At 36.9% G+C, this 20,508-nt stretch overlaps 2 protein-coding genes, 1 long non-coding RNA gene and 1 other non-coding gene across 8 annotated transcripts in view; 2 read left to right on the top strand and 2 right to left on the bottom strand.

Annotated features, from left to right (window-relative positions):
• Positions 1–7,903, top strand: part of LOC121736868 — a 57,785-nt gene extending 49,882 nt beyond the window's left edge. For both annotated transcript variants that reach the window (XM_042128335.1, XM_042128336.1), the window contains exons 2-7: positions 2,328–2,431; positions 2,973–3,061; positions 3,420–3,550; positions 4,557–4,670; positions 5,817–6,977; positions 7,579–7,903. In XM_042128335.1, coding sequence (XP_041984269.1) covers positions 2,361–2,431; positions 2,973–3,061; positions 3,420–3,550; positions 4,557–4,670; positions 5,817–6,977; positions 7,579–7,734 — 1,722 coding nt within the window. In that variant the 5' untranslated portion in view covers positions 2,328–2,360 and the 3' untranslated portion in view covers positions 7,735–7,903. The remainder of the gene's footprint in view (positions 1–2,327; positions 2,432–2,972; positions 3,062–3,419; positions 3,551–4,556; positions 4,671–5,816; positions 6,978–7,578) is intronic.
• LOC121736870 lies at positions 1,844–15,189 on the top strand. Its single transcript, XR_006037075.1, has 3 exons — positions 1,844–1,898; positions 8,982–8,987; positions 15,103–15,189. It is a non-coding gene; the product is annotated as an uncharacterized LOC121736870 (long non-coding RNA).
• The window catches only part of LOC121736867 (rho GTPase-activating protein 190), a 51,981-nt gene continuing 43,341 nt past the window's right edge, over positions 11,869–20,508 (bottom strand). For all 4 annotated transcript variants that reach the window (XM_042128334.1, XM_042128331.1, XM_042128332.1 and 1 more), the window contains 7 exons: positions 18,083–18,187; positions 17,378–17,455; positions 16,452–16,587; positions 15,907–16,038; positions 14,524–14,662; positions 13,471–13,678; positions 11,869–12,993 (listed from right to left, as the gene is read on the bottom strand). In XM_042128334.1, coding sequence (XP_041984268.1) covers positions 13,480–13,678; positions 14,524–14,662; positions 15,907–16,038; positions 16,452–16,587; positions 17,378–17,455; positions 18,083–18,187 — 789 coding nt within the window. In that variant the 3' untranslated portion in view covers positions 11,869–12,993; positions 13,471–13,479. The remainder of the gene's footprint in view (positions 12,994–13,470; positions 13,679–14,523; positions 14,663–15,906; positions 16,039–16,451; positions 16,588–17,377; positions 17,456–18,082; positions 18,188–20,508) is intronic.
• Positions 15,113–15,305, bottom strand: LOC121736890. The gene has a single exon (XR_006037078.1). It is a non-coding gene; the product is annotated as a U2 spliceosomal RNA (small nuclear RNA).

A 20,508-nucleotide genomic window follows, 5' to 3' on the forward strand; every position in this document is an offset into this window, starting at 1 on the left:
TTCGCTTTATGGATATTCGGAATTATGTCGTCTTTTTGTATTTAAATAGAAACTATCCACACTTCACAGCCGTACATATTACATAACCTCCTCCTTTTTGGAAGTCAGTTAATAAAATATACAGTTAGGTAACATAAAAAGATTTAATTAGCAAGTTTTCCAAGTAGGTACTAACTTACTTTGTATATTGAACTACAATGTGCTATGGTATTTTGATCAAGTACTTAAGTTACATTATGAATGTTACTATGTGCTGGAGAATTTCTGGCAAAAATATGATTTTGACATATTAAGCTTCATACGTTTTCCATCAAACATTAAATAATAAATTAAAGTTACATAGGTACCGGTACCGTATACCTATATATATATATATCTGAGAGCGTTAGTCTTTTACAAAATGTATCGAAAAACTCTAATACTAAGTACTCACATACGGTATTGCTCGATAGTTTTACTCCGAATCGAAGAAAATGACATATTTGACATCTATATAATATATAAAACTCAAAGGTGACAGACTAACATGGAGATCTATCAACGCACAGCCCAAACCACTGGACCGATCGGGCTGAAATTTGGCATGCAGGTACATATTATGACGCATCCGCTAAGAAAGGATTTTGATCAATTCCACCTCCAAGGGGTTAAAATAGGGGATGAAAGTTTGTATATAATAATACTTCTTATCGCGAGCGAAGCTGCGGGCAAAAGCTCGTAACTTATAAGTTATAACCTATGTCATTAACTCCAACCTAATCGTGCCCAGTGAACTTTGTGCCCTAATTTAAAGTTAGGTTAAGTTTGCTGCAATAATAAATTACCTAGTATTTTATTAGCAACCGCCTGTACAAGGTGCTGTATCATATTGTATACTATACTTGGATGCTAATAAAGTCTTGAATCTTAAATCTGCACGTAAGAAGACATAAATAAAGAGCATTTTAATTTTCAGGCTTAAGAGCTTACCTGACTCTAAAAATCAAACATCGTCCTTCTCTCTTCACACTCACGCCCGTCTTTCATATGCCAGGTGAAAAAGGACGGCGCGGAATCATCGCCGAGTTAGTTTTACTTGAATAAAAGACGAACTATAATGATTTTGAAAAAAGTGTTTTGAGCAAATTTAGGTTTTATCAATACCTTTTTAGATATTAAAAAATATTAAAGAAAAGACAGCAAACTTCGAAGATCCAAGCAAAAATGTGTCTAAACAATGTTTTTTGTAAAAAAGAAACTATCGAGCATGTTTTGAGTAATCGTGTTTTCGTCTTGAGCATATACTCTTTATGAACTGAAGTTACTTGTGTCAAAAAATCAGTTTTCTAGACCTTACAGATTTTGAGATCTAGGTTAAAGTATGTAGTCAAGTTAGGGTCATATGGGCTCTTAACTCATAATAGTTGGGGAGGTGAAGAGGGGATTTCGGGAGTAGCTCCAGCGTGTCAGATTAAGCTTGTATAGGCTTCCGACATGTGTATAGAAATCAGATTTCTCATGTGGTGGGTTAATTTTTTTTTACATTGAAATGTCATCGGATCTGTCAGATTAACATACTGGATGTTTAGTATACCCCAAAGAAGCTACCATATAAAACACTGACGATTCAAAGGTTTGATAAGCCTGTAGATGCCAGTACATTTTAAAATATAAAAACTAAATGATTTAGTCCTTGCTGTCTAAAATATATTTATAACTGACTTAAATAAGCAATTTTCTGAATAAATATATTTTCTTTTTCAAAACTTTAAAATGGCTGCAGTTTCTGAACCCACCACTAAAACAAAAAACGCTCGTATTATTTTTTAATCAGTTTTATCTAATGTACAAAACCTACTAAGTCTCCATGACGCTCGAGTGACTACAAAAATAGCACCCTCCGCTCCTCTACTATAATAGTTTTTTCCACTTGCACAGCATAATGCGACTCTGGCGCACAATGCTCATTGCCCAAGCGTGCTAATGCTTAATTGAAATGTGAATCAATTCTTGACTGAGCAAATCGCTGCTGTAGCTGAAACATTCAACGTTTAGTCTTATGCCGGATTATGCACTTTAGTGCTGCAATTGAAAAACGCAACGTCGTGCTAATATCAGAAACATCGATAGCACCATTTAGAATTTATTGTACAATGTTCATACCGCTACAACGTTATTATATTATACAAGCTGTCCCGGTGAACTTCGTGTCACTTCAAAACCTTCCCTGGACTTCTACGAATATTTTAAGACTAAAATCAGCCCAATCCGTCCAGCCGTTTTCGAGTTTTAGCGCGACTAACACATTTGAAAATCCATTTTTATATTCACCTTTGACTTATTTGCAGGAGATCATCAACGCATGGCTGAAGTCAAACAAGATGTCGGGCATGACGGGAGCCAGCATGCTGCGCACGCGCCGCAAAGATGTCAACGTCAAACCCAACCGCAAGTAAGAACCAACCTTCAGTCAAAGATGGGAAAAATGTTTCAATAAATCCTAAATTCTTCCAAGAATAAGATAAATGTGGGCTCTAGTAGGAGAGTACTACAGTACCAATTATGGCTCGTGACGGCGTGGCGAATATCCGCAACTACCATCATCTTTTTTTTTTAATAAAATAAGAGGGCAAATGAGCAAACTACCGTCGCCCATGGACACTCGCAACATCAGAAGAGCTGCAGGTGCGTCACCGGCCTTTTAAGAGGGAATACGCTCTCTTCTTGAAGGGTTGTTGGTCGTATATGTCCGGACTCCTGAAATATTACTTCTGGCGATAGTTCGTTCCAGAGTTTTACAGTGCGCGATAGAAAGTAACGCGAAAAATGCACGGCGGAAGACTGCCACTCGTCAAGGTGATGAGGATCATCTCGTAAATTGTCACTGGATAGACAGTATACTCACGAGTCACGACCCCATCCATCTGCTATATTCTTAAGTCCGTAGTAACATCTCAGTTTCTTATATAGGTACTTTTACAATACTTTTCCAGGTTGGACCGAAAGTCTTCTCGGGGCATGCTCTACGAAAACGAGGAGCTACGTCTACGAACTATCAACATCAATGCAGAAGTAGAAAGAGGTGACTCTGACTAGTCTTCATTCTTTTTCATCTGTTGCTATTACTGACTGGTCGTAACTCATACAGTGAGAAAGACTATCATGATATTTAAACTTAAGCTAATTTTCGCGATCTAAACTAAGACCACGCAAAATAACTTATTGGACAGTCTACCTGCATCTCCCTTTCCTTATTATTTCTGAACAGTATATAAACTGTAACTCTAGGAAAACACAATCTTAGCGATTTTGTAGATTTTTTTAAATGTAATATTCCTCGGCAATTCTTTATGAAGGGCGTCGTTTACGTCTTCCAACTTTATAGCCCTAAACACGCTACTAATCTTCCTCTTTATTTACCTTAAACCTTCTCTTCTCAGGACAGTCAGACATAAAGAAGTTGAAGCGTGAGAACGAGCAACTGAAGAGAGAGATCTCCGCCCTGCGCTACGAGTACGACCGGCTGGACCGGATGCTGCGGGACCGGAGATCTTCGCCGGACCACTCGGACGTACGTGATGATGATTATGATAATGAAGATGATGATAATGACAGTGAGAATGGGGATTGTCCATTTTTTTTTAATTTTGCTCATTACAAAAACATTTCGAGCAATAAGGTCAGTGATCGTTTTTCTGTATATAAACGAAAAAAATACCCATTAGTTACTTATATTTTTGAACAAATAAGTTTAACCTTTGTTTGACCTTCAATGGTGATAAATTAGCAATAAATTCGACCAACATTACGTTTCGAACTTTTGGTAAGCTTCTCGTATCAGCTTTCACATAATGAGAACTTGCATTTGACGAACCAGCCATTATAAATAAGATTGAAAGGAAAAAACATACTGCAGAGGTCAATTACTGGCCGCCGATGATGACGTCAGAGCGAAACTTAAAAAATTTATTGAGAAAAAACTAGCAAATGAATTTCAAAATTATTTAATTTATATTCTTAAAATACCCTATTTTAACTAAAAAATATATAAAAAGTGCATGTGATTTTTTTTGGACAATGCCCATTGTGAGCGTGAATGGTGTTCAGGATACTGATGATGATTGTTGGTGTTATTGTGGTAATGTCAATGGTGATGATGATCATGATAAGAATGGGGAAGGCAAAGTAGACGATTGTGATGAGGATAAAATCGTTTTAATGATAATTGTTATGATAGTCGAGACTATGGCGGCAATGACCGAAAAGAGTCCATGTTAGTTACGATGATTGACGATAATGATGATAGTGGTGTGGTGGATAATTATGATGATATTGTGATGAATGAGAATGATGGTAATGCTGTTAAAGATGTTGCTTAGAAAGATTTTATGTTAGTTACGATAATTAACTATAATAGTATTGGTGAAGACAATGATGATAATATGGCTACAGATGCATACATTATGCTGATAAAGATGTTGCTGTAGGTAATAATAATTAATGTGAAGTTGATGACGATAGTCAGATGTGAAATGAACCATGTGTGTGTAGAGATAAAGTACTGTATCGTTTGGCAGGACAGCGTCTCGGTGTGCAGCGCTTGTCCCGAGTGCACGAGCGCCGACGGCAGTGTCCGGGCTGTTGCCTTTCATGACCTAAGCGTGGTGCCGGAGGAGGGGGAACAGGATAAGGTAAAGAAAAAGATGATGTGGCTTGTAGTGGACCAGCATGGTCCATTGTCAAGAGACGTTTCGTTATACCCACCAAGGCCACAAAGGCAGTGACCCGCTATAGATATCCAGCCAAAAATAATATGAGCTTGAGATCATAGGAATACCGGTACAGTTCTCTATGTTCTCTCTTTTCAAAATTCTCATAATGCTTACTGCTTATAAACCATAATCGTGACATACACCTAAAGCCTATGTTTTAATACCAGTGGGATCGATACTTTTCAAACATACCATAATAATATAATTTCAAAACCATTGCCAAAATAAAAGCCTAGCAACAAACAACATTAAATCGTTATCTCAATCGAAAGTTTGTATAAAGCTTTCAAATGATACATCCCACTGGAAAATAAGTCAAGGGCGAGCGTATGAAAATATTGTGGTACCTAATGATGGATTTATAAATAAACCAGTCGGTTTTTGAGCGCTCGCACGCGTAAACGTCAGTTATGATACAGTGACAAGTGGTGTGGTCGAGTGATCCCATGTATACCGTACGTATTTTGTGTATTTTTGGATATTTGTAACTATCGAATACCTGGATGACGCATGCTCCGAGATACGCGACAATTCCGTTCGGATGACGTTAATGCCTAATTTCGACTAACGCTAGAACGGTATGCAGTTTTAATCGATATTGCAGGGTTAAATTGATATTATTTATAGTAATGTTTTGTTTTCATTGTGTGCATCTCTAACTATCACCATAGTAATTAGTAACATATTGATTGATCAATTTTTCCATAAGAGTTTCAAAGGTTATTTTAACAAGGTTCTAACTAAATGGCCTCAATATAGTTTAAATATCTGCAGTTTTTATTTTTGGCTTTTCACTTTTATTGATTAAAAATGCATGCTAATAAAAAAATCTCAATTTTAAGTTTTCGTGGGTCACGTAAAAGTAAAACATTGTTAAAAACAAAATGAAAATCTGTACATACAAATTTGTCAATTTGTATTTACAGATTTAAGTATTTACATTGTACAGATTAGTTTAAGATTTAAAGTAACCGGTTGTCTGCTAACTGTATAGTGTAATTTATGTACGTTCTAAGTCCAAAGTAAAGCGTCAAATCGCTAATACTCAAAATGTTACTATTTCAGAGTGGAGCTACAACCCCTTGCAATTGCGATGAATGCGAGAAGGAAGCGAACCAGCCTGACACCAGCCAAAATTCAAATAAGGCAGACAAGGAACCGCCGAAGGAAGAATCTAAAACTAACAATGTATCAGCGAAGGCGAATACGGAGAACAATGGAATAGACCGAACCGTCGACGTGTTAGTACACGACGCGCCCGAAGTGCCGAGATTTTATCAGACCATGACTTCCTCTCCATTCCACTTCACCGGACCGCCGCCGCCGGGCTTCGTCATCGCTCCCTGCCAACCTCCCCGCTTCCACACCGGGGGAAACGTCGAGGACTTGCTCGGAGACATGCAGACGACCATACAGACGACTTATATACAGCAGAATTCCATTATTATGTGCAATACCAGGAATATTGTGCAGAAACCGTGCTGCTGTATAAAGAGAGATCCCAGCCCGAAGCCCGAGGTCTGTCCGGAGCAGCCTCCCAAATCGTACGTCACGGAGAAGAATATCGAGCTCACATACGACTACCCTCGAGGTACGCCCATTCCGAGCACCAGTCCGAAGTCAGGGGAGGAGATACAATCTACGACGACGGAGGTGGCGAGCACTGTTGTCTTCGTCGAAAAACGAATGCCGACTAAGCCAAAAAAGTTCGACTTCTTCTTCAGATCGAGATCGGCGCCGGTCGGCGACAACGAGGAACCGATTTATGCGACAGTAAACAAGCTCCCAAAGAAACTCCGAAGGATGGAGCTAGCTAATTTAGAGAAAGAGGTGTCGTACAAAAACGCCGAGCCGGATTCATCGTCCCGAACTGAAATAACCGTGAAATCCGATTCGGAGTCCCAGGTACCTCCTCCAGACGACGACACGAGTAGGTCTGAAAGAGAGAAATCCACCGCACCGCAGAGACCACAATCACCGAAAGCGAAGAAGAGAAAGAGATTCTCTCTGACGTTCAAGAAGAGGGAACGAAAAAGAAAGGAAGTGAAAGCGGAAGCAAAGAACGGAGCGAAGAATGGTGTTCCAGTTCTAGTAGAGAGTGACAATGAGAGGTTAATAGAGGAGAGGAGCGAGGAACAAAAGCACAAGCACTGCACAAGGCACCGCCCGCGGCCGACCATGTCTTCCTCCAGCTCCTGTCCGAGATACAAAAGGGACAGCTACCAGGTATTTAAAGAAGCCTTCTTTCTTCGAGGTCTTTTTGAGAATGGGCCACTCACACGCTAAATTTAGAGCTTGTTTATGAGAGATTAATAGAATATGCCGTAGAGCAGACATGTACATAATCATTTCCTCTAGTGACCTATTGCTTTTTATAGTGCGAGTGCCAAGTAGCTTTCGTATTTCATGTACCATTTCCTGCTAAATTGTAGTTTATGTATATTACATTATATTCACGCTAACTTTGTATTATTGTATTATATCCTTCCATTTTATTTCTTCACGTTTAAGGGGCATCTACGCGTGTGATTGCCCCATTCCTCGAAAATTTTCACCGCTGTCCGAACGTTATAAATATAATGGTTGTCCGTTTATATTGTTAATATCCATTGGAGTCTGCGTCGGAACTCTGAATTCTTTTAATTCTTGCCAAATTATATCGCTATTTTACTCTCAAAATATTTATTTCGTAGTCACGGAATACCTACTTATTTAAAACTTCTACATTTCCTTGGTGGTTGGAATTCTCTCCTTTTTCAGATCCATAAACTCTCTTATCAATTATCGTGAACTGAAACTGATCCTAATGACTCATCTGTCTTTTCAGGAGATGAACACATCGCACTCTGAGCACGAGCGCACGAACAGCATGTGTTCTTCCGTTTCTCTGGCGTCTGCCTGCACGCAGAAATCGCGAAAGCTGTCTGTCGCGCCGCAGGACTCCATCCCCTGGTGCGGCTGCTGGGGCGCCGGCTGCGTGTGACAGGGACGGCGCAGTTCCCCCATCTCGCTCGCACCCTGCAGCGAGCTGTCCGCCGCGCCTCAGGACTCCATTCCCTGGTGCGGCTGCTGGGGCGCCGGCTGCGTGTGACAGGGACGGCGCAGTTCCCCCGTCTCGCTCGCACCCTGCAGCGAGCTGTCTACTGCGCCGCAGGACTCCATCCCCTAGTGCGGCTGCTGGGGTGCCAGCTACGTGTGACAAGGACAGAGCTATTTTCTCTCGCTTGCACCCAATCAAGTTGTGATTGTGCAAAACTGTATAACTGTGAATTAGCCAATTAAACTAAAGGATTCCTAATCCCAATTCAATTCAATCAATCAGTGACGAGAGTTTTCAGGAAACTTTGAACCACCATGATGCAATAATGTCATAAGCCGTTTGTTGACTTCCAAGGCCCATCCAGGGTTACTTCTCAATTTCTAGGGACTTTCACAAACTTTTTGTACAGTGTTTACTGTTCGTATTACATATATTATAACTTACATATTTCAGGTAAATGTTGTATCAGATTATAAAAATGTAGATGTTCCTTTGTATATAACAATATACCTTACCTAAATGCATTTTGTGTACCCTAAGCTTTAGAAACATTTTAGATGAACATTATAAATAATAATATAACACAAATCACAATCTATCATACTCAAGCAAATGTTCTAAACGATTTTGTTAAGTTTTTCTAAGACTTTGTAATACTATTTGTATAGATAGGGAAATTTATATTTTTCTAGAAATGTAGAGGACACTTTTGATAGAAAAATCACTTGGTATTTCGTATGACGAAATTAATGTTGGTAAATCTTAGATTTACAATTTAGATACTATTTATTAAAACAATAATTGCAATTTAATGATCATGGTTATAAGAATATTAAATTACAAATCTTAATTTATTTACAAGTAGCTTATGTTTAAGCAATATGGATATGAAATAGATGTTGTTAATATACGTGCAAAAATGTGTAAACTTCAGTCGCAGCCGTCTAGTTAAATTAGTAATCAAACTGGACGACTAGGCCATTTATCAAAAGCATGATCAGGATATCAGAATACATCTAGACCTGTGGCTTATTTCTAACGATTAATAATACTGATAAAAATAATTTTAGAGCGCTTTCAATGCGCCTAGGCGTAAAGTTTACTGGCTAATTTTACGAGATGGCTGCGATATACACAATATTATGAGTTCACTATTCAATTTATACGAAACGGATATTAGATGTAAATAGTAATCTGTGATTGGTTGATAATGAGTAAAAGATTACGACATGTGGTTCTCGTATTATTTAATAAAATAATAATACCTTATGTATACCTTATGTAGTATTTCATTATCATAGTATCCTTACGATAAGCCTCAAAACGAAGAAAAAAAGACAGAAGTTACAATACTTCTTTCTTCGACTTAAAGCAAGGCAGCGGGAAGAAGACTTTTCTCGTAGGTCGGTGAGTCTGAACAAGCCATTTTAACATTTTTGATTCGGACAATAAATTAAATTGCGTAATAAACGACTAAATATATTCTTGCCATTATATCTGATGCGGGCTCTACACTCGCGGCGCGAATTGCGGCGGCGATTCGCGGATGCTACGCGCCGGGAATACGATACGTACAAATACGAAGCCGCGAAGCGCAAACACGAAGCTGCGAAACCCTTCACACTCGCGGTTCGCCGCTTTCGCGCTGCGAGTGTAGAGCCCGCATGAAAAATAAAGATTTTCTCATTAAAAGTAAAGAGATATGGTAAATAAAACAATGAATACATAGATGGTTATTTATTATAAAATATGACACATTCTTTGAACTGCTTAATACAGTTTACCAGACGCATATAGCAAAACTGGGATTCTACTGTACATTCTTCTGCTGTTATATTACAAAACTTAATACTTTGACGTGAAGTTAGAGCGAGGCAACGCATCGCAACGTGGTTTCATTATATTAAATTTTGCGTTACTTTAAGATTAAAAACTTCACATCTGTCATCAAAAAATCAAAAGAAGCAGATTATTTTCGTGAAAAAAACCAGCCGCCTTAGACGAAGTATCTTTCATTAAAAACGGTAACGAAATTCGTTAACAAAATGTATGCGCTTTGACATAAGTCATCGCTAAATGACATTTCGCTTGCGAAGACTAATGTCAAATTCCATACATTCTGATAACGAATTTCGTCATCGTTTTTAACGAAAGGGACTTTGGCTACGGCCTCTGAACTAGAAATTTGGAAGCGTTTTTATGTGATAATCCTTTTCTATGCGCTGTCTCGCTCACACACGATATAACATGAATTGTTTTGATCTAAACATGATTTTATTAGAAATAGTGACGTGACGAGTTTTAGTTTCTGGGCTAAATTAAAAATGAATTCTTAGATTTGTCCAGATTGAACCTGTGATAAGAAAATAAACTAGTGAATAATTAATTTGAAGCCTAATTTTATTCATTATTTTTCGTTTTATAAACAGCTAAAGAATGTTCAGTCGGCCAAGCGTACATTGATTCTACATTAGAACAATCGAGAACCTACGGGAGAACAGAACGCGAACACAACGCGAATACATTTCATAAGAATCACCAATAACTGGGGCCCAATTCTCGAACCTTCGACCTTCATTCGAATATAAAACTGTTGACCGCGTGAACAAGTAATCGTGCAGTTTTACGATCGATGTATTCGTGGTATGAGAATTGTGCACCTATCAGGATGACAGATGTGACGTTAGCCGTGTTTGCGACTTGCAATGCAATACGTTGCTCACTTCACACCAGTCAACTTCACGAACCGAAATGGCACTCAAAAAGGCCGTCGCGAAACTAAAATCACTAACAACAAATATGGCTTTAAAACTCTGATACAAAAACAAATAAATAAATTACGAAAATAAACGAATGTACAATATTTACAAATCCAAATTAAAATATCGGCCACGATACAAAGTAAAGGGGGAATTTCGTACAAGCGCCATTGAGATCTACGAAATGTATAAAAATAATTGTTTCAAAGGAAAGTAGGCTCTATGTCATCTTCGATTCATAGTAAAATATAAAAAATCCCTCGCATCGTTTCCCTCTATTGGACATGTCGCCTGCGGCGTAAGATATTGACGTCGTTATAAACTTACACGTACTATGCTTATTGGAGACATCTAATATATTAAATACTTACGAGTAGTTTACATTTATTATATGCAAATAAATACATTGGGAATATCTTCTTGTGTACAAATTAAGACGTTACAGTTCGCCATTTTCTAACATAAAATGACACCTTGGTTTCAGCACAGAGTAAATGTTCAATTTCATAGACAAATATTGATCTTCCATCTTTGCTTACAAAGCGGTATCTTTTGACAGTAAAGGGCTAGCCTACGAGAACAGTTAAACAGTTGAATTATAATTTTAATACATTTTAACACCAGAAAAATATGAGAAAGATCGTATTATTCACAACAAAAAGCTGCCTTGTGATGTCTTTATGATGCATAATTATTAATTATTTAAAAAACATAATGCTGCGCTGGGACGACACTTACAAAAAGTTTCGACTTATTAAATAAATCATTATGGTCGTGTGTATGATGACAAAAGTTTTCGTTACGCGTGAGTGTAGTCACAGTATTACAAAATCTAGGCAGCTGCCATAAATAGAGATCTTTTTTTATTATACCATTGCACAAATAAAATAAAAAAGCTTTAGATTAACAATTGGACTTTATAAAGTTATAATTAATGTTATTTTGTGCGTACCGTACGCTTATAGCGTGCACGCTAGCGAATACGTCACCATTTTGAAACGTAAAAATAGGCCATTTATTAACGCAAATGAACATGTGATGCTTTTCTTTAGTATTGCCACTCGCTGAGTATTATTACGTAACAAAAATATTATTTATTCTTTAATTCATTTATAAAAAATAAAGCCAAAATAAAACATAAAAAATAAACCAAATTTGTTAACCATAAAAATTCTATTACTAAAACTAGCGATACTTAAGAAAAATAGAGATTTCTGTGATGATTAATGAAGAAAAATATAAAATTAAAGCTTTAACCTAATTGTAATTCATATATTATGAATATATTTAAACTTTTTGGTTAAAAATTATAATACATAGAGATAATTTTGTGAAAAATATGAATAATGTTAAACTTTGTAATAATGTCTGTATACATTTGGAAAACGCTAGATTATACACAAAATACTTAAATTAATACATAATATGGAATTATTTAAGCAAAACCTAAAAACTAAGCCATTTTCACCACGTACAGATATAGTAGTCCTAGATATTAAAGTTTAGCGATACACTAAAATACCTAAACAATAACAGGCAAGAAAACACCTTGAGCCTCGCTTTCTAACTTCTGCTATATCACAAATTCTAAGACCGCAAACGTAACAATTATTTTATCCTACAGATATTTAAACAATTTTCAAAAACATTGTAAAATTATCCTAAGGATAAAATTTCATAGCCCAAATCACGAGACGAATCACAAAATTTAAAAATTGTTAAGTGTGAATTTTTTTGACTAGTCTCGTGGTTTGGACCATAGTTGGGTCGAATGCGGCAATCGTTCGGAGTCATCCAATATTTGGCAAGAATTTACAAAGGAATAGTGCTGAGAAATAAATATTTAGTGCATTTTGGTGTCGATGAAAAGATGATTTGGTGTTACAAATAAGGCATTTACGTTAATAAGCATTTCACCTATACATAGGCGTGTTTAAATAAAATGGCGTAAACGAACGGATAAAAACCTACATCTCGCCTTACGGAATGTGCCATGTTGTCATATTGATACAAATATACGAAAATCGATACTTACCATATTATATAGAAACATTTCCGTTAAATATGTTTTGTGCAATCCCTTACCTAGAAAATGCTTTTAACATCTACAATAAAATACTGATTCAATTTTAGTCCATCGAATTATAATACCTATCTAGACCGGTAAAAAAGCGCTAAATATCGTTTACTCAAGCTTGTTCCGCGGTACTAAGCATATGATATGACAACACTCGTAAAAAACAAACGGCCGTATCACTTTCGTCCATAATACTACGATACAACAACAATAGCAACACAGTTAGACGAGAGTCGACAGTCGATATCGTGTATCGACGTCGATATCGATATCGGTAGTGTCCCCCGGCGTCCGCGGCCCGCACCGGGGCTGGGACGAGTGACGTCACACGTCGTCCATCACGAATGCAACCTGCATTGTGGGTTCCTGGAAACGAATAGACGATCATTATTATTATTATTACTGAATAATATTATGTAAAACTTGTCTTTCAACCTGTAGGAGGTCACATCAACAACATGCATACATGATAAAAATGCTAAAAACTTTTGATAATTTGAATTATTATTGATGTAGAAGACTTGCTTAAAATTATGCAACTAAGAAAACGGTAAGATCTCAGCAAGAACTTATTTTTTAAACATAGTTAAGTTAAAACTTTAAAAATACGTTTCGGCTAAATATCTACCTTGAGGATTAAAAGTTAATCAGTATGTTTACTTGCTTCATAAAGCCAAACATTTGCCACGAATTAAGTCTATTCTAGGATCTTTCGTAACCAACAGTCATTAATACTATATTAGTATGTAAGTGCACCGCACCAAAATACGCTAAGGGTCCTACTAAATGCATCATAGATTACTGCATTCCCTCCTTCTTTCACCCTCTCAGTCTCTCACTCACCCGCGGTCCTCACACCATCACGAAGGCCTCCTGCCCCCGGAACAGGAACGGGTGCTGGTCGATCATCGTCTGCACGATGTCCTCGAGGTACGGACGCGTCATCTCGAAGCGGCCCATGTCGGAGAACTGCACGGGCAGCAGCGTCGGCCACCAGCAGATGGCCAGGTTCTTGCTGTCCATGGAGTTCAGTTTGGAGTTGTCGGCCACCCTGGAATTTGTAGTTGGTTATTTTTTGATAAAGTGATTCTCTTTTTTTTACTAACGATTATTCTACTACTATCTATAGCTCAGTAACGCAAATACAAAGTGTATGTCGCACTTTTGTTCATATATTATGTACATTTATGAACAAAAGTGCGCAATACACTTGTTATTCGATCATACTAGTAGTACTACATCTTCATCCATCTAGATGGATGAAGATGTAGTACTAACACTTTGTAGCGAGTAGTAAAATATATTTATTGACCCGCTCTTCGAATAACTTTTACAAAAGCAAAAAAGACAAGAGAAATTATTAGTAAAAGATGTAAAAGAAAAAAAAGGAAAGGATAGACACGAGCTTCAGATTGTTTTAACACGTTTATTCTGGTAAACTCAAATAAACAAATAATCTGCAATAAGCGCATAAGTGCATCATAGGCCATGCAAACGAAAAATGCAAAAAAAATGTTTGGGTAAAAGCTCTTGCACGTTTATTCGTTGGGGCCATCGATATGGTTGTTTTTGCGATACCGCAACGCACTGTTGTGAGTCGTGACTACGCCCATATTGTAATTTAATATTCCTTACTTTTATTTTACTTTTATCTTTTTTAATTTTTTTATTGATTATGTAGTTACAAAAGTCAAGAACCAGACATTGTATAGGTAGGTATTATCAAATGTGTGTTTTGTATACAAAACACACATTTGACAACTTGACGCTCCGCTTCGCAGTCACCTGGTCGCGTAGGTTTGGCCTAAGCTTTAAAGAGTGTACGTGAATTGTGTACAAACTGTACAATAAAATCTTTAGCATGAAGAGTTGTAAGTTGTAACTTGTACTACATACCTGGCAAAGTGATTGAGCAGGTAGTCGAGTGTGGCCCGCGCCTGCGGCGTGAGAGCGGACGCCAGCAGCCCGCGCAACGCCAGCAGTCGCCAGCTGCGGTCCTTCAGCTCCACGCCGCCAGCTATGCAGCCGCGCATCGCTAGAACAGGGTAAGGAGGTGAAATTATTTAAGTAGCCATGAATTATAGTCAACATGAGAAAGAAAAATAATAATTTATACTAAGTAACACCAAATTGGTTCCCATTCAGCATTGTTGTGAACGGATTCGCGACGCAGGTTTGCAATTGGCAACATAAACTAAATAGTAAAAAAATAAACTGCTGCGACAAATATAAAATTACAGGTGTAATTTACAACACAGATTCAGATTTACTTTGGTAGTTAACAACAAAGCAAAATATTATTAACGCGATCAAAGAGAAACAAATATTATATTATTCCCAACAGTGCAGCGATTATTTATTATCTATATACTATCCTACCTGAAGCCCATCTGATCAAACTGATACAGAAACCATAATCTATAGCCGTGGGCCATGACGTGACCCATGTGGTTTTATAATAATTATATTATGTAGGTTTCAAGTGTTTATGTGGGCCGATCCCGGCGGCACTGCAATGCCGGGCCAACCCGTGACGGGAGTGGAGCGAGCCCCGAACATCCCGTCGTGGTACAAAAATCAGTTTAATATACTGGTCCCGCAGTGCGGGAACTTTCAGATATTAAGCTGAAAAGAACAGATACTACACTTTGATCTTAGCCAAAAGGCCGAGAAGCGATACCGAACTGATACAACGCGAGAGACGTCATTCTGTACGCCGCGTTTTCGATAGCGCGATGTAGAAAACGGGCTAAATCTGAGAGTGACATCTGGCTGCAAACATGGAAATGTAACCTCTACACGTTTCCAAAATTATTTGACAGATGGCGCTACTGCTGCTTCGTCGTCATTGGGTGGTGACTATTTCGTGACGTATCATTGACCAATCACAAACGAGTACGCCGCGAATCATCTTTTGGCGGATTATTCAAAATTTGATTCTTTACTAAACAGCATCCACTTATATTATGTGGACGCGTAATGTGCCAAGACAAATAATATTTTTATTATTATTATTATTATTATTATTATCAGCCTACAGTGTCCCACTGCTGGGCAAAGGCCTCCCCAACCATATTTTTATTATGATACTATAATGTTTTAAAGATATTTCGGCCACCACGGGATCTATTTTGATGACCATGAGAAGGACATAGGCTATATTTTATTGACCAGGGTATCCGCGGTATTCCGTTTTGCGCGTATGGCATATTATGGAATCGGTAGGAACCTGTGGTAGGAACATCTAGTTATATATATTTTATAGTTAAATCACTTTACCTGCTATGTCTTCTAGTTGCGCCATGCTCGCCTCGTCAAGTAGTGGTGGCAGTTTCTTCGAGAAGAAATCTTTAAGTGCTGTCGCAACCGCGTTGACAGGTATATCTAGAGAATCTAGATCAATATTTGGATCTGAAAATTATTAGATATAACTTATAAGACGCCATTCAGACCATAAATACATAATATGAAGAACTTCTGAAAATAAAGTGAAAACTTATAAAGGAGATAATATTAGAGATATGGTATGTTTGACTAACATAGCACTGGTTAAACGTTCAGGTGTTTTTTCTTCGGTTTTGCTATCAGTTGCTAATATAATAATGCCGCTCCATTTTTTGTGACTAGTTAGTAATTACGATACTTTTTAAATCCCGACATAAAAGACTGGTGTTATAAGTTTGTAAGGTTGTTCGTTGTAAGTTTGTAACTTGTACGTACCTTCCAGTGATTTGATCGGTTCAATATTTTGTAATCTATTTCCTGACGCTTATATCTTTGAATCGGGGGTTAATTTTAAATTTCTTAATTTAACATTAATTTACCTTCATAGAACTTAGCGAAGAGCATATCGACGTGCGCACGGTTCCCGGGAACGCGGTACAGGCCTTCAGACGCGAGACCCTCACGCTCGATGAACTGAATACACTTCTCTACAAACAACGGGACACCGTGGGGGCCCTGAAAGAGTTAGAATCTTTTTTAGATTGGTTCTTAGTTGCAGAGCAGCTATACTCAACCTGCGGCCCGCTGGCCGCGTGTGCCCGCCGGAATTTCATTAGTAGCCTGCGTGAAATTTAACCATTTTGAAATTCTTGTAGCCCGTATAAAAAACGTTGAGTATCACTGTTGTAGAGAATACAGACTGAATTTTTCGGGGCCGAGGCACAGCACAATCAAGTTTTCATTTCAAACGAGTTCTTATTTTAAAAGCTTTTAGCACTTTTTAATAATGTATTAGGTGTGGTAAAACTGCAGGCAGGACTGAGGTATAAAGTGTGTGTTCATTATATTTTATTTTCTTATTAATTAATATTATTGTTAGTAGTTACATATTATAAATTTTTGTATGTTCGTTATTGTTTTGTTTTTCTTATTTTTTGTTTTTTTTTTGTTTATTTTAATTTTATTAGAGTAAGTAGGTATAGTATAGATTAGCCTTATTTTGTGGTGAAGTCACTCATTGGCCCTGGCAGAATACCAGTGCAGCGAGCTAGCTTGCTGCGTATAGCTGAGCCTGGGCCAATTTTGACATCACACAATATATGTATTGTAGGTATTGTAGAAATATGTTCTTCAGCTGTATTATTGTTTGATTTACATGTGTTGTGTGGTGTTAAAATAAACATATTCTTATTCTTAAATGAAGCTATGAATACTTTTAACATTTGATTTTACCACAATTAATAATAGCATTCCCAAAGCTTGTGAAATAATATTATTATGATTACGAAATTCTATGTTGATTTACCTGTGGTCCCCAATTTTGTATTGAATTTGTATTTTGTAACTGCGACGCGTTCTTCTTGTCTTTACTTTTAGAGAATTCCTGCAAAATAGTAATAGAAAACATCATCAATCTTAAGGCGAGGATAAACACCAATTTGTTATTCCGAGACTCCCGGTTTACCTAGTTCCATTATAATAACGAAGTGTTAAAAAATATGAGATATAAAGCACAATATTTAAAATACCTTAAACCATAAACATTTTAATAAAACGTAATACTTTGGCTGTAATTAATTTTCAAACTCACCTCCGATAAAAATCTATTTCATCGAAATATAAGTATTAACTAGGATAATTATACATTTTATTTGAATAAATTGTTAGTTAGTCTATATTAAAATCTCCTTAACCGAACAATTTTGTTTTTTTTTTTTAATTTATTTCCAAAGATATTTAAAAAAAATGAAAAATAAAGAAGATCCGCCCGAGTAACAACAGTTTTATGCTAAGCTAAAATGAATCTTATTGCGATGCGTATACGCTTGGTCTTTGGTTGTGTGCAAGGTTATCGTTTTGGATTGAGATTAATCCCCGCCTTAACTCGTGATTATACTTTTCGTACTTAATTAGTTTGTAAAGCATACAATTTTTATGAAAAAAAGACGTAGGATCCACGTTATTTATCTCACACACTTGTTCAGTTAAGAAGGACAAAACATTAACTCACTTTATGCCTCCTATCGTGTTTGCCGAATGCCTGCCGCCGACGCGAGTCCGCCGCGCTAGACGAAGAGTTGTCCTGCGCTGACGACGGATACTCGCCCGACAGTACCTACAGACAAATGTGTAATGTGCACTTAAGATAGAGCCCAAACGACATTACAATACGACAATTAAAAAAACATACGAATTTCATTTATACAAAAATATCGTACGTATAGTCTGTCAAAAAAGCGAAGGAATTAAAAAATGGCAACATCGTAGTGTCATCCCTTTTTTCTTAGATCTATTTGAAAGGGATGACTACAATGTTGCCACTTTTAAATTATTATTTTTTTTAGATCGATTTGAACGGAATGACACTACGATGTTGCCACTTTTTAATTTCTTCACTTTTTTGACAGACTATACAAAACTTGGAACATTACTTTGATAAATCTCGCAGGGTTCAGCCTGCGTTTGCAATGTAAGCGGAAAAAAATGTAATTGTTTACGACATCCCATTAGAAAGCCCAACAATAACAGTATTTCTCCACTATTTAATGAATGTATTATACTTAAAAACCTTCCTCTTGAATCACTCTATCTATTAAAGAAAACTGCATCAAAATCCGTTGCGTAGTTTTAAAGATTAAAGGGAACAAAGGGACATGAGGGGAAAAAAGCGACTTTGTTTTATTATATGTATAGATTAAGGCGGGATTATAGGCCACTGACGTTTTAGAATTTGAGGCAAACTAGCTCAATAGATGGCGTTCGAAAGGTATATATTTACAAGTCATCGTCGATTTTAATATTTTCAGAAATAATGTGATCACGTGGTAAACTCGACATACAGAGTAAGGATTAGCAGAGAGGCCATGTTCAACACTTGATAAACGAAATCTTTAATGAATTTTGTATTATAATAAAATGATGTATTAGGTATTTAAATATGATGTTTGTTCTGTACTGTACACGGACATAAAAAATGTATTTCCTCTAAATAATACATAGACCAAATTAGACAATGTATAACAAAATAAAGTATTACCCATACCTATATAAAGTGGAACAAAACTAAGTAATTATACTTTAGGGTGTGTATGTGTTCCTTGTAGAGAGCTCACTGTGAAAGTAGCAGCGCTGAAAGACCATTTTTTTCACTTTAGTATGGAGAAACTCGTGACGCTGGGGCATTCACCCATACAAAAGTGAAAAAAAATTTGGTCAGCGCTGCTACTTTCACAGTGAACTCTCTACAAGGAACATGTACACACCCTAAATTATTATCACTTAGTTTTGTTACACCCTGTATAGTTCATTGCATAAATATATACTTGTGCATGGAAAATACGCCAACATTATGAATATGCCATAAAATAGTTATAAAGAAATACTATATTATTTATGTTATTGGCGTATTTTAAATAGAAACATGGAACTCAAAACTAACTCTTTTAGCATTGCTACTTTCACAGCGAAAATTATATTAATATATACGTACCCCAAAGTATTAATACCGAAGTCAATTTGAAATTCGGTAAAATAGACACAAAAGTTCTTAGCTACAATATTTTCATCATCGTCAGCTCCCTCTCTGCTGGAGCTTATTTTATGACCTCAATGAGAAGGGTTGAAATATTTTTTTGTGTTTGGGTTTATTGCAATAGCTTTAATAAAAAGCCCTTAACCCTGGGTCTACCCCATGACAATCACTTGTATCTGTCGCTGCAGCATCACCTGGAATCTATATAACACCCTCCAGAAGTTCAAAAACGAAAACTCTACTTGCAGCAAGGTAACGTTTTTGACAAGTTTTTAATTAGATTATAATATTCATTATAGTTATGCAGCTCATATTCATATTTTCTTTGTAATTTTCAGGAATCTGTTCCTAAAAGAGACCCTTGGCCCGGGAAGTCTTCGCTTTGCTATCTATCCGTCTGTCTGTCTCCAGGGTGTATATTGTTACCAACTTACGACATATAGTGCCATATAGCGTCACACCGATGGAACTTATCGGGAAATATTATGCTCTCAAACAACATAAAACTCCTACTCGATACTAGATGGCGCTAGGCTTTCAGAAATATTCCACACTTGTTTACGGGAATCAGGTACATTCTAGAAAGGAATGGAAGGAAATTCTCGTACGTTCTAGAACTCGTCTCGGCTCATATAAATAGCCGCTTGTAGACGTCGAGTCAGTGGATAGCACGTAACAATATCAAGTAACGCGGTAGCTAGAGAACTGAAATTTTAAAGAATATGTACTCTTCTTGTCACCATAACAACAAATAGAAACAAGCTAAAATGAATATTTAAGAGGGCTGGAATATTCAAAACAAAAACGCGATTTTTAGACCTTTTTTTTGACATCAATAATTCAATAATGGCAAGCGGTAGGTGTTTGAAATATTTACGAAATATGTACCTTATTATATTTCATAT

The sequence above is a fragment of the Aricia agestis genome, chromosome 19 (genome assembly GCF_905147365.1).
Source record: "Aricia agestis chromosome 19, ilAriAges1.1, whole genome shotgun sequence".
Taxonomy (NCBI): Eukaryota; Metazoa; Arthropoda; class Insecta; order Lepidoptera; family Lycaenidae; genus Aricia; species Aricia agestis.